We start from the raw sequence: 13,910 nt of genomic DNA on the forward strand, positions 1-13,910 counted from the left end.
GGCCAACGTGCGGCAGCTGCACCAGGCACTGACGGCGCTGCTGAGCGAGGCGGAGCGGGAGCAGTTCACGCACTGCCTGAACGCCTACCACGCGCGCCGCAACGTCTTCGACCTGGTGCGCACCCTGCGCGTCCTGCTGGACAGCCCGGTCAAGCGGCGCCTGCTGCCCATGCTGCGCCTGGTCATCCCTCGCTCCGACCAGCTGCTCTTCGATCAGTACACGGCCGAGGGCCTCTACCTGCCCGCCAGTACCACCACCCCCTCCTACAGGCAGCCCTCTTGGAGTGGCCCCGACGGCACCGCCGCTGCTGCCACCACCACCACCGGGCCGGGGGAGGTGCGCTTGGTGAGCCTGCGACGTGCCAAGGCCCACGAGGGCTTGGGCTTCAGCATCCGCGGGGGCTCGGAACACGGCGTCGGGATCTACGTGTCGCTGGTGGAACCCGGATCCCTGGCTGAGAAGGAGGGGCTGCGGGTTGGAGACCAGATTCTGCGCGTCAACGATAAATCTCTGGCCCGAGTGACCCACGCAGAGGCTGTCAAGGTAGGGACGTGGTGTGGTTTGGGGAAGTGCTAAGAGGGCAGAGTGGTGCAGTTCCTTCAGTAGCTCTGTGCTGTGTGTCCTCCGTTTTTGTTTTTGTTTGGTTTGGGGTTTGTTGTTGATGTTAAAGCAGGAATGTTTTGTTCATGGAACTCATAGGCACCGAGCAATCACGATGTTTTGCTTTTGTGGGACCTAAAAGGCTTGCTCCCGAGTAAATGTCTTAATTATACAGTGTGAGTGGCGCTGCCAGTTGCTCACATTGAAGATATAACAGTCCCTGCTTGGCCTAGGGTTAGGAACTGTAGCTGACCTGAGCTGGCCCTGTTGTGACTCCCCTGATCTCTTAGAGTTTTTTTGTTTGGTTTGCCTTTGATAGTTCTGGTTGCTCTAAAGTAGATTGAGCAGTCTGGATGATCACAGCATTATAGCTTTACCCTGCTGCAGGTGGCCAGCTTGGGCAGCTCGGAATGGATCAAATGCAGCAGCATCTGAGCCAGAGAAGTGGCCCCTAACCTGGGTGAAAATGAAGCTACTGCCTGGGTGTCATAAAACAAATCTCCTCAGCCTCAGGAGTGTATTTGTGCTGTTAGCTTCTGGTGATTGAATTGTGCCGTGCAAAGGAGGGTGTGTGCTGGCTGATCTCGAGGCCCAGGGCTAGTGAAAACCAGTAGGAGATGGTTTGTATTTGGTCCACTGATGGATTCAAGGATCCCTGGAACGCTCCAAACCTCACTTCTCTTATGTGCAAGAAGCAGAGTTGTTGTCATTGTTGTTGTTGTTTTCAGGGGGTGGGGGTGCTTCTGCAGAGAAATGCTTCTCAGGGGTTTGGCCTGGTCAGTGATCCCCACCCCTATTCCTCTCTCCCCTGCTTCTTAGTCCTCAGTACTCATGTTCTGAACGCCAGGGAGAGTCTCCTGGCAGCAAGGAAAGGTCTAGGCAGCAGAGGTCCAGGTCTGCCTCCTGGGTGCTCTTCAATGACCTGTGGCCAGGTGAGTGGAGCTGACTGCACAGCTGTACACAAGATGCCACCATCTCTGTCTAACCTTGGCTTCTCTCGTTGCCTTCCCAGCTCATCCACCCATTTGGGGAGGCCCCTGAGGGTTTTGGAAACTTCTTCATGATTCTTGGAAAAAGGCTGATGCTAGATTGTTCCGGGTATGGCAAGCAAGGCTCTTGGTGGCTCTTTCCCCTCTGGCCTCACATCTCTCCCCCTACATCTCTCTCTCTCCTTAATCCGACATTCCTTCCATACATTTATAAATAGTCCATTAGCCTTGGCCCTAAGAGGTCTAGAGTTCCCAGATGATAAATGTATTCTCTAAAGATACTTGATCCAAATGGTCATTTATAAATGGCGATTCAATTTTGGTGGCAGTTTGAAGAGACTGGGGGTAACTTAATCATCACAAGGTGAGAGACTTTGAAAAAGGCCAAAGTTAACCCGAACGTTAAAACACAGACTCTTCCTGCAGTTTGCACCCCAGAGCCAGCTGGACCAAAGGGTCCAGCTGCCTGGCTATAAGTTTCAGTTCCCCAGCATCACTTTAGTCATGCTTGGGACCTTCAGACCCCCCCCCCAACTCTACCCTACACCTCAGTGCTGTTAAGCTGTGGTCCAGAGCTGCCTCAGGCTCCCAGCAACTTTAACGACTCTTGCTGCTTGCAGAGTGAAACCTCAGTCCTCCACACACAGTTTTGGAGCCTGAGCAAGAACACTTGCTGCTGAGTAGAGCCAGAGAGGAGCCAGACTGTGCTTGAGAGTACCTCTAAGCTCACCTGAGAGATGCTTTCTGCATCTCTTGCTTTTGCTTTTGTTTTTCTCCAAGGGTGTTGCCAAGGCAAAATGAACTTCTGAGCAGGGTTGTCCTCTTCTGGCTGGTGCTATACACTCTGCCTGGAATAGACCCCCCTCTAAGCCTTTAGGAGCAGCAACAGGAAAAATGAATGTTGTTTCATATCATATGAACTTCAGGGAGAGAAGAGGATGGACGTGGTTGGGGGTAGAGCTGGAAACAGAAGAGGAGGAAAAGGAGGAGGGCACACAGCAGGGTTGCACAGATGGTTCTTGTGACAGAGGAAAACCTGGAGTGCTGGTGACAGGCCCACAAAATGAAGAAGGCCAGCCAAAGGGGTCTCTAATTCTCCATTAGGTACAGGCTTCACTCACTGGGAGCTGTGCACTCAGGACCTCTTGGTTTTTATTAATTTTTTTTTCCTGGTCCTAGGGCTTGAACTCAGGGCTTGGGCTCTGTCCATGAGCTTTTTGCTGAAGGCTGACATTTTACCACTTGAAGCCACAGATCCACTTCCCGTTTTCTGGTAGTTAATTGGAGATAAGAGTCTCACGGACTTTCCTGCCTGGGCTGCCTTGGAACTGTGATCCTCAGATCTCAGCCTCCTGAGTAGCTAGGATTATAGCACCCAGCGTCAGAACCCACACACTGCAGAGCTTGAAGCAGGCTGAGTGATAAATACATACTATATTAAAGGCTGCTAGCTTGGCCTCAGACTTTATTCTTGTTTTCTTGGCTTTTCTGTTTAGTTCTGTTTTCTGTTCCAGAGCTTCATATTTAGTCGAAGGTGTCATTTCAGTCCCCTCCAGGTCTGCTTCTTCCTCCATGATAGGAGGAGAGGGGAAAGCTTCTCAAAGCTTCTCAAAAGGAGAGATTAATTCTATGTATGTGTGCATAACATGAAAGAAAATTAAATTAAGATAAATTGTAGGAGTCAAACAACTTTTGAATTTATGAATCACAGGGGAAGACAGCTCTTTTTTAAAAAAGAAAAAAGAAGGGATTAAGCAAACCTATGGTTCCTCCCACCCCTCGACTTTTCTTTCTGACAAACTGAGCCATTCATTGCTACCCAGAGGAGCATGCTGAGGATTTCATTCACATCCAGTGCAGCCCTGTGCCTCTCTGAAGACCATTTGCCAGATTAGCAGTGACAGACCCCCATAGGGCCAGCCACTTACTATTTGCAATTATGTTGAAATGTTTGATTTTTGAAAAATCTATTTTGAATGAACAGGAGCCAAACCAGTAATAATCAAAAAGCAACTCCTTCAGAGGGTTTCAGCTTAATGTGTTCCATCAGCTGGCCAGATCCAGTGGCTGTATAGCTTCGGACAAGTCATAGATCCTTTATGTCTTAGAGTGGGTGGGCCAGGGGCTAGTCAAGGTTCCTTCCAGCTCAGAGAGTCTGATGCTTTGTTTGGCATGTATGACCCAGAAGGCATGTAGAACATCTAATTTGATGACGTCTTGTTCTTTTGGAATTGCTTTCATTTAAGGCAAACAAAGTTGGCTAAGGATTGGGAGATGAGGATCTTGGCATTCCAGGGTAGCATCATACCAAAGCAGGAAATTGATGGGTTACACACTGTACCAGTGAGAGCTGGACTGCTTTCTCTCAGCCCAAGAACACTGACCCTGGTGCTGTCCCAGAGCCAATGAGAACACTCAGTAGGGTTTTGGCACAAACTGCTCTGCCCAGGGAGCACTGGAAATCAAATCCACTTACTTGCTGACTTACCCTCCCCCCCCCCCAGCTGTGTGGGTAGCAGCATGTGGAATATCCAGGTGCAACTGGAACGTGTGTGTGTGTGTGTGTGTGTGTGTGTGTGTGTGTGTATTTTATCTCAGTAGAAATTAAACAGCTTCATCATCACCTCAGCAGGGACATCTAAAGGAGCATGTTAGAATTTGAAATGTCACAGGGGTTAGAGCTGGGGACATAGCAGTAGAGAATGGGCCTTAACATGTACAAGGCCCAGGGTTTGATCCCCACCACTAAAAAAAAAAAACCCTGTTGATCAATAAAATAAATATTCTATAAGTTGGAAACCGTTGCAGGCCCTGCCATTTAATTAGAGTTAGCATACCCTCCCTTCCTTTGCATAATAACCTGGAAAGAATCTGTCTGGATTAATATGTCATTATGTTTGGTTCAGCAGGTTCTAAATGACACATTTGTCATTTTACCATTGTACATGGTTAGCTGAAGACATGACACATTATTGCCATGGCCAACTTGGTATCTGAGAGGCAGCGTCTCCCACTGGCCCCCATGCTGCAGTATGGAAGCGCAGGCTGAAGCTTTTCTCTGATCCTGCACTTTCTTGGGTCCTATGAGTTCTGTCCGTGGCAACATACAGAAACGTAACTATTCCTAAGTCCTTGATTGAGTAGATTTTTTTGGTTACCACATATCCAGAGTTCATGCAACACCTCAAGGGCCCATTTCTTTAATTTAGCCTGATAGATTTATTTAGCTTAAACTAGCATTTAAGGGCCTAGAAAACGATGCCTCATAAAGCAAAATCTTCTTCCTATTGGTTCCTGTTCAAATGAGAGATGCATTCATAGGGTGCAGGAGAATGCTTATATTTTTAAGAATTGATTTAAGAAGAGATTTCTTTGCTTCCTGACTGTCACTGGCCACAAGAGAGCTATACAAACACCCTAGTATTCGCTCTTGTTTTTCTGTCGGTCCCATTCTGCTGATAAACCCAGGGCTGTTTATTACTTGCCTTCAATTCATCATTTGGAGGGAGCTGCAAAGAGAAGTGTGATCCTGTCACCTCCTTGCCAAGGGGATTTGTGCATGATGTTGCTGGCTTTCTACCCATGCTGCCTGCAGCCACCACCCTTGGGCACACAGTGGGAGTGCAAGAAGCCCCTCCTCCCTGTCAAGCACATGCAGCCCCACCACGCTGCCTGTGGCTCCTGCTCCCAGCCCTTGTAAGTTCTGCAAAGGCGCTCAGAGGAGATTAGGTTCCAAGTGGCTTTTATGACTTGGAAGGTCAGCCTTTGATCCCCATTGCTTCGGGACCCCAGATGAGTACCCACCAAGAACCAGAGGTCTGGTTAGAAGAAATAGATTTATCTGGAGGCAGCTGGAGGCTGAAGGATGAATCTTTCAAAAACAGATTCAGTTTCTCTTTTTTTTCATTTTTAAAACCTCCAAGCAAGAATGTGGTATTAAGTCTAAGCTCACACAGATGCCTTGCTTGTGCCTTAGGGTGGGGGTGCTTTTGGAGAGTTTCTGTGCTGTGGTATTTCCGTTTACTTTTACAGCCTTGACAGGTGGGAAGGGTGCAGATTGGGAAGTCAGCTCTCTGCATTCTTCTCCCCACTTTCCTGGGGTCAGCTGTGGGGAGCAGCTCCACCAGGCTGCAAAAAACTTGAGGTTTGTTTCTACTTCTTTTTTAAAAACAGTTCTGGGTTTCCAGACAAACTGAGCGGGACAGCGGTTTCCTATACCCCATCTGTCCCCAGCCACATGGCCTACATTGCCAACACTCCCTAGTAGAACAGTACACTGGTCACAGTGATACATGCTGTCACCCAGAGCACCCACTGTTGGGCTTTCCTTGGATTTACTCAGACACTGCTAGGAAGATGGGGCTTTGACCTTAGTGGGTGTGGGGTGCATTTTGCCCCCCCCTCCCATGTTGCTTAATCTCCCCTAGGGGAGGCAGAGAGAGGAGGAGGTCATGTAAAGGAGATGATATTGGCCAGCCCAAGATCACCATTGGGATAAGGAGAGAGTGGCCTCCACTGTCTGAGTTGTATAGCACTGTCCTAGAAGAAGGGCAATGCCAGTCCCTGCCTAGAGCCAGACAGATGTTCCATGTTGTGCCTGACTTTAGGGACCTTTTGAGAGCCATCCAGAGTCTTCCCCTCCATGATCAAGGAGTCAGCCCCTCTCATGGAGGCAGAGTGGCCCATCTCATCCTTCAGACTTTATCTGAGCCATAGCCTGTGGCTAGCACTCAGAAGTCAGAAATGAAGAGAACACAGCCTTTGTCCTCAGCATCATGGGGCGGGGTGGGGCGGGGTGGGGGGGAGAACACAGGCACAGCCAGGCCAGGCTTTTTAAGTGCTGTGTCATCTTATGCCTCTTCACCCCTGCAGAACAGCACTCCTGACCCTCCTCATCCCTCCATCCTCAGTGCACCTGCCACCTCCAGAAGGACATTTCTTTACATCTGTTTAGTACACGTAAGAATCCAAATTGTCAATGCCTTGCTCCTTCTCCTAGCTCCAGCTCCTGACACACTACAGGTATTTAATAAATAGGTGAGCATTTACCCCACAGATGTAGCGATCTAATTCAACTGCCGTTGAATGTGGAACTCGCTCTTTGTGAATGTGAGATCCAAAGGAAGCCTGTGTGGCTGCAGGGTTGGCTGGGGAAGGGAAAAGGAGTGTGTGCTTGACTGTGAAGCCTGCTGTATGGTATGTAGGCAGATCCCCTGACCTCTGAGCCTCAGTCTTGGGAGCTGTACAATGGGTGTGTCTACCTCCCACCTGCTTCCTTCCAGGAGGGCTAGGGGTAAACGCATTTCCTTCAGAACTATTTTCTGTCAAAGTGCTTTAAAAAAAAAAAAGTGTCCTGTGCCTGGACAGACAACAGTACTTCCCACTCCTGCAGTCCAAAATCCACCCTGTGAGACCCCACTGGCAAGTCCATTTGTTACTTTGCTCTTAATTTTATAGCCACACGCCCAGAAGTGGGTTATTTGGGCAGCATGATTGTGTCTGATTCCAAAATAGAATCATTTATGCATTCCAAAGCAATCAATGAGCCAATTTGGGGTGAGATACATCTGGCTTTTTATTAAAAATAAGATTAAAAAAATACCTCTTCAGGCTTTAAGAAGCCCCAATATTCTGGTGAAGGCTGAGTCTCTAATAACCACACAGAGGTTTGAGAGCTGCTTATTCTCTCCCAAGAATGCATAAGTGGATTTATTTTTTTGTCTTTTCCAGCGCCAGCACCTTTGCCTCCTTCCTCCGCTGAGATTTCCTGTTCCTTCTGCTAAATTGGCTGTGGCTTTGCTTCAGCCAGCAGCCAGTCTCGTGGTTCTTTTTCCTCTCTACCTGAGTTTGCTCATATCAGCATCTTCTTAACCCCAAAAGCAGAGCAAATACATCAGTGTCCATGGATCCTTACATTGTCCGAACATGTCCCCTTTCCTAGATTCTAAAGCTTTGCTGAAATGACTTTAGAAAAGGGGTTTGCAAGTATTCAGGGGGCAGGGACCACTGATGTGGTAAGTCACAAGCTCTCCATGAAGGTCTGAGTCCATGCCTGCGGTCTGGGGAGTTCTGCCTTCCTTCAGGTCTCCACTCCTACTGATACTTAGCCACATAAAGATGACCAGAGAGCCAGACCCACCCTGCCTGTCTGCAGCTACCTTGGAGCCAGATTCTAGGCACAGAGAGAGGGTCAGCTGATACCATTGGGAAGTCCAAGGTGGAGCTTGGAGGTGGATCTGGGTTTACCGGACCATGTTTCTTGGCATTGACCTTGGGAAGGTCCTTTGCCTCTCTGATTCAGACATCTTTACCACAGAACCTGGCTGTCATCGTTGCATATCAAAAATTTGAAAACTATGACCATGGAAGTCTTGTGGCAAGCATTGTAATGAAAAATATTATTGACTGCGTTCACTTGGCTTTGAAAATCCTGGTATGTCTGCTTGCTTTTGTTTTTTTCTAAGTGTCATTAGAAGGGAGTATCAGGACTCAGGGCTGTGTGATTGGGTCAGTTGTTTGCATTGGCTAGATACAGTCAATATTTCCACATAGAAAGCTTCTTTAAACATGTCATCGCTCCTAGCTGGCATTTGGTATCTGTATTGTTGCTTTGTGGCAGTAATAAAGCCCGGTGCATGAATGGAGCCTCCCTTCTGATTTTCTGGGAGGCAGACAGTGGTGTGGCCCAGCACCTGGGAATGTGACAGCCTTGTCTGCTATGGGCTCATCCCTCCCGGTACTCCCCAGCATCTTCCCCTGATGGATTCCCCCGGCAGTGGGAGGTTTGGAGGGGTGGGGGAGGCATGAAGAGGAAGAAGGTGTGGCTGTTTTCAGAGCCCATTAAAGCAATTAGTGCAGGTGAGGGGGATGATTTGTTAACTCTTGGCTTTAGAAAACAACTTGTCATCTGTTTGAACCGCATCTGAAAAGAGGTGTGCTAAGGCCTCAGGTCTAGGGTGCTGTGTAAGAAAAGAGATGCAGCCCAATTCCTGAATTTTCCTCCCATATGAAAGATTCTGCTCCAAGGCTGAGCAAGGGGCTTTCCTTCTGTTCCTCCATCATCCTAACCTTGATGGAAGGGTGGGATCTTTTGTAACCCTTTCTGAATTTTTCTTTCCTGGTAACTCTGCTTCTGCCTGTCTCCTTTCTCAGGAATCCCAAGCCAGGCACCAGTGGCTCACACCTGTAATCTTAGCTGCTCGGGTTATTGAGTAGCCTGCACAGAAAAGTCTGTGAGATTCTATCTTCAGTTAATCAGCAAAATCCCGGACTGGGTTGTATGTGGCTCAAGTGGTAGAGTACCAGCTGTGAACAAGAAAACTCAGAGCATGAGGCTCTGAGTTCAAGCCATGTACACACACACACACACACACACACACACACACACAACAAGAAAACTCAGAGCATGAGGCTCTGAGTTCAAGCCATGTACACACACACACACACACACACCCTTCTTTCTCCTGCAAGAATTCCTTCTAATCCTGAGATTTTTTTTGAGTCACTTCAATCATCAACATGTACAATTCTTTTCTCTTAAATTTCTTCTCCAGAATGTCTGTATCTCTACCTATAGTCTAGCCTTATCTGAACAGAATCTGTTGTTCCTCCCTTTTAAATGTAACTATTTATTTTGTTTTTTTTTTTTTTTACCTCTTCTTTCACATTGGGAATAATCTGCATTTGCTCTGGAAGGCCTGGCTTATCTTTTGTCTCTGATGACCCCATCTCCTCCTGCCCTCAAATTATAGATTGTCCCAAGCAAGTAGCCTTGGCCTGCTGTTCCTCTCCAGTCTCCCCTTGGTGATTGGCACCCACCCCTGTGTAGGGAACTCTCTGAGCCTGACATCTTCCTTCCCTGCTTTTCTCCCCACCCTGTGCCTCAATTACAACAGCCTCCTTGCAGCTCTGTCTGATGGTCTCCCGTGGTTCACCCGCCTACTACTGCATCCTCCATCCTTACTTAATCTCTGAATTTACATCGGATCAAGCCACGTCTCACCCCAAAACATGTTCTTGAGTTGGGAGCCCATGTGACAGGGGTCAACCTCTTTAACTTGACCCTCAGCCACCTGGAATCTCATCTCTTTTGACCCACAGACTATTCTCTTCTCCAGCTAACTCCCGATGGATTCTTCATGTGATCAGGCAGCACAGCCTCTGAACCAGCCTTAGAGCTCTCCACCCTTTGACACCTACTATCCCCATGAAGGACCAGGCCTCCGCACATCACCCTCATCCCTGTCTGCTCCCTTCCACTGTTCTCATTTGTGGGGGAGGGTCTCATCTTGAGCTCAGCTTCCTCCGTGGCAGCGCTGCCTGAGTCATAGAAGGTGTATTTCCTGCTGTGTTCGTCCTGCACCTTCTCTGATAATAACCTCCACAACGAGTGGAACCTACCAGGAGCCAGCCCTGGCTTCCATATCAATTCATTCAAACCTCACAAACAGCTCTTGCAAAGGGCTTGTCACTGGCTTGTCACAGATCCAGGAAGTGGCAGAACAGGTGGTAAAGGCACGTTTTGTTGACTTGAGTGGCTACAGACAGAGGCAAGTACCCTTATGGGTGTCATCTCATGTGCTGGAGCCTGGGCACTTTGGGGCAGCTCCAAGTTCAGAGCTGGGCTCTTTGTAGCTTTGGGGGGGTGGGGCAAACTTTTTAAACCTCTCATTCCCAGATCTCTCCTTAGTACAACTGTGATGTGAGTGGTTGCTAGAAGACAGGCAAGTTACTGAACTTCTGTGTCCAGGCTTCCTCTTCGCTTGAAAATGGGGATACTGATGGCTGTGCAGGTAATGGATCAAAGCACCAGGCACATCTGTTGATCTCAACCTTTGATGAGTGCCTGGTATGTTCCTGCTGGATGATTCCCCTGGCACCAAAGAAGGTGGAAATGGGTAGCACATGACATGCTTACAAGATATAGCAGATTAATCAATAACACAGACCTTGGGGGGTTTTTTGGTGTGTGTGGCAGTATTAGAGTTTGAATTCAGGCCCTTGTGCTCGCTAGGCAAGTACTCTACCATTTGAGCCATGTTTCCACCTCTTTTTTTGAGGCATTAATGATGCCTCTCACCGGAGCTGTGATGGTAGCTGTAGGCATGTCACTACATTCAGCTTGTTTCGTTGAGATGAAGGCCTCAAACTTTTCTCTGATCTGGCCTTGAACTATATTCTCCATCTCAGCTGCCTGAGTAGGTAGCATTACAGGTGTATGCCATCACCCGTGGGAATCTGTGTGTGCCTTCAGGCTTCTGCTGGGGTTTGAGGTACACCCCTCCTGACTCTTCTTCACAGTTCCAAAGGAGAGGAAACTGGGAATCACAAGAGGTAACCAGTTATGGTACATGGGTGGGGAAAAAAACAGGAGTAGAATTTGAAGCAAGGCCTACCTGCCTGCCTTTGAACTAAGTGCATGTTTACTGTCTCTTCTCCTGCTGCTTCTAATAGAAAAGCAGTGAGGTGAACAGCTCTGCATGGTGCAGGCAAGGGTGGGGATTCTGTGTGTTAACATTGTTTCGTGGCCAGAAATCCACAGTTCCGGCCGCAGGCCCTTTCCCAGGTCTGTTGTATGCATTCTATTAAGTAGACCTCAGGGACAGGAGCAGCATTGGCACTTTTTGGCTTTCCCTCCTCTGTTATCTTTCATGTGGTGCCCTGACCTTTGTGGGCATTTTGTTTTGTGTATTGTCCATGGAAATTCCCTGGTAGATAACAATGACCTTGACTCAACACCCAATAGAAGAAGCCAGTGCCTGGAGGCCTCATGTCCTCAAATACTGAAGTCAGGTCAGGTGCTGGTGGCTCATGCCTGTAATCCTAGCTACTCAGGAGGCTGAGATTTGAGGACTGTGGTTCAAAGCCAGCCCTGGCAGGAACATCCGTGAGACTCTTACCTCTAATAGACCACTCAGAAAACCTGAAGTGGCACTGTGGCTCAAGTGGTAGAGCATTAGCCTTGAGATGAAGAGCTGAGGGACAGTGCCCAGGCCCAGAGGTCAAGCCCCACAACCAACAACAAAAATACCCATATTGAAGTCAAAGTTCATCTACCTGGCCACAAGCTCAGAATCCTGGGCCCTGGGAGGAGGAAATCAGGGCTGCTCTGGACTTGGGTTCGTAAGAAACCTGGAGAAAGCATCCACCTACACTCTTTGAAGTATGTGTTTTGCTTAAGGGTTTGTATTTCTTTCTGTATATATTTTAATGACCTGAGATGTATGAGTTCAATTATAAAATCTTGGAAAGCTCAGAAAAACACCTAAGGAAAAAAACCAAGATGCTAGATAATGCCTTCTAGGCAGAAGTAATCGTTCCTGACAGGTTGGCTCTTGTCTTTCCAATGTCCCGTACGGGGATTCTTCCTCACACCTGCCAGTCTGAACCTCCTTACCCAGCCTGCTTCTCCCCAAGCAGTATGTCACAACTGTTTTCCTACTTTGGTAAATGCTTCTGAAAAAAGATTTTTAATGATTGTGTGATACCTCGTAGAGAAGAGATACATGATTTATTTGACTAATTTCTTCTGGTTGGGCAGTTTTTTCAGTATAATCCATACTACAGCTCTCTGTCCCTTCACACATTCATCTTTACGCAGGTCACTAATGGTTCCTTGGGCTGTCTTTCTGGAGGTGGCTTTGGCTCAGGGGAGATGCAGAATTTTAAAGCTTTTGATAATTCTTGCCAAACTGCTCTTGAGAAGGAAATTTGTTTGGGTTTTAACCAACATTGGCAACATGTGAGACTTGTCACTTTGACCCAACAATGCCAACGCTAGATGATGTATTTCTTTTCTATTTTCTCAAACTGATGGGCAAAAAAAAATCCTGTTTTAATTTGCATCACTTAGGTAGTAGAGTGAACTTCTTGGCATATTTTTGGAGTGCAAATGTACTTATGGTTTTGGTGTTGACCCTATTTGCTATCCAATACCGGTTCAATAACAAGATTTATATTTCATCGTTGTCAGTTCTAACCGTCTCTTTCTGCTAGCTACTAAGTCCATTTTTGGCCTTGGTTTTGTTTTTGTGCTGGCAATAGGGCTTGAAAAACAAGCACCATGTTCTTGTCTAAATTGTTTTTGCTCAAGAACGGTGCTCTACCACTTGAGCCACTTCGGGCATTTTTCTGGTTAATTGGAGATGAGTCCCTTACATTTGGTACCCAGGCTGGCTTCAAATTGTGATCCTCAGATCTCAGCCTCATGAGTAGCTAAGACTACAGGCAGGAACCATCAGCACCTGGTCTAGGTCAGTTTTTAAAGGCGTATATCCATTTACTTTGGGTTCAAGTTCTTAAGGCTCAGGTTGAATTAAACTTGGAACACATGATCTTTTCAACTGAGAATCGTCAGAAAGAGATGGGTGGCAGGGGTCTAATGAGTCTGGGAAGAGAGTGAACCCTAGTAAATGTATCTACTCATGGGCTAAGAAAGTGATAGTGATAGAGACGGATATTGCAGGTGGATGGGGCATTCAGCCTGGCCAATGAAACACTCTGTAAACCCATAAGGCTCATCTGGAAGGATTATATTTATGACACCTAGCATCTTGTTAGTTCTTCCTTAAAGGAAGAAAAAAAAGAACAAAATTTAAAAGGACATTTGTAAAGCAATTTACTTAAATTATAAGGGACTGAAAGCTAGGCTTAGTGGGTAATTGAAGAATTGCATTGAAAAGGAATCAATATCTTGCTGGAATCTGTTCTGTCCTCATCTTGTGAGTTGTTTTGCAAAAGGTGGGGGATGGGGTGTTGCTCTTAGCTATCACTTTTTTGCAAATTTCTTGCAGCTTGATCCCCAAGGTCAGATGTTCCCTCTTCCCCTTTCTTTGATTGCTGATTTTGATTTTTCCTTCAGCCTTTAGGAGCAATGACATTGGCGAGCAGGGGCTTTCAAATGTCAGTCTCTGTCCCAGCTGCTGGGAACCCGGTATTGCTCCGGCTGGAGCAAATGTTTCTTCTATTCCACGGAAACGTCTTAAGAAGGTCAAAGTCTTAAAGAAACCAGGGAGGAGCGAATGATCCATTGACTTTTTAAATCCTACCTTGCGAGGCTCAAGTGAAAGACAAATTTCAGTGGCGTTGCAGAGAGTGCAAGAAGACGTCCCTACCTAGTCACCCTTCACTGCCTGCCACTGCTTGGCCTTGTTTTCCCCAGCAGTCACACACCCTCCACGTGGGGGCCCCTGCTTCCTCGTGATCTTCTTTCCTATCTATGTCATGCTTTCTGTGGACCCTCGTGTGGAGCTGCATGTTGGAGGAGGGGTTCTGGAGGGCTCCACACACACCCTTGCACCAGCTCATTCCTCCAGGGATAC

At 47.5% G+C, this 13,910-nt stretch overlaps 1 protein-coding gene across 1 annotated transcript in view; it reads left to right on the forward strand.

Moving 5' to 3' along the window:
- Window position 1: 1 nt before the first annotated feature.
- Dfnb31 (deafness, autosomal recessive 31) overlaps window positions 2–13,910 on the forward strand; it is a gene marked incomplete at its 5' end in the record, with an annotated part of 71,721 nt that continues 57,812 nt past the window's right edge. The window contains one exon of the mRNA XM_013030112.1: window positions 2–544. Within this exon, the coding sequence (XP_012885566.1) occupies window positions 2–544 (543 nt within the window). The remainder of the gene's footprint in view (window positions 545–13,910) is intronic.

This window comes from Dipodomys ordii, unplaced genomic scaffold (assembly GCF_000151885.1).
Source record: "Dipodomys ordii isolate 6190 unplaced genomic scaffold, Dord_2.0 Scaffold127, whole genome shotgun sequence".
Taxonomy (NCBI): Eukaryota; Metazoa; Chordata; class Mammalia; order Rodentia; family Heteromyidae; genus Dipodomys; species Dipodomys ordii.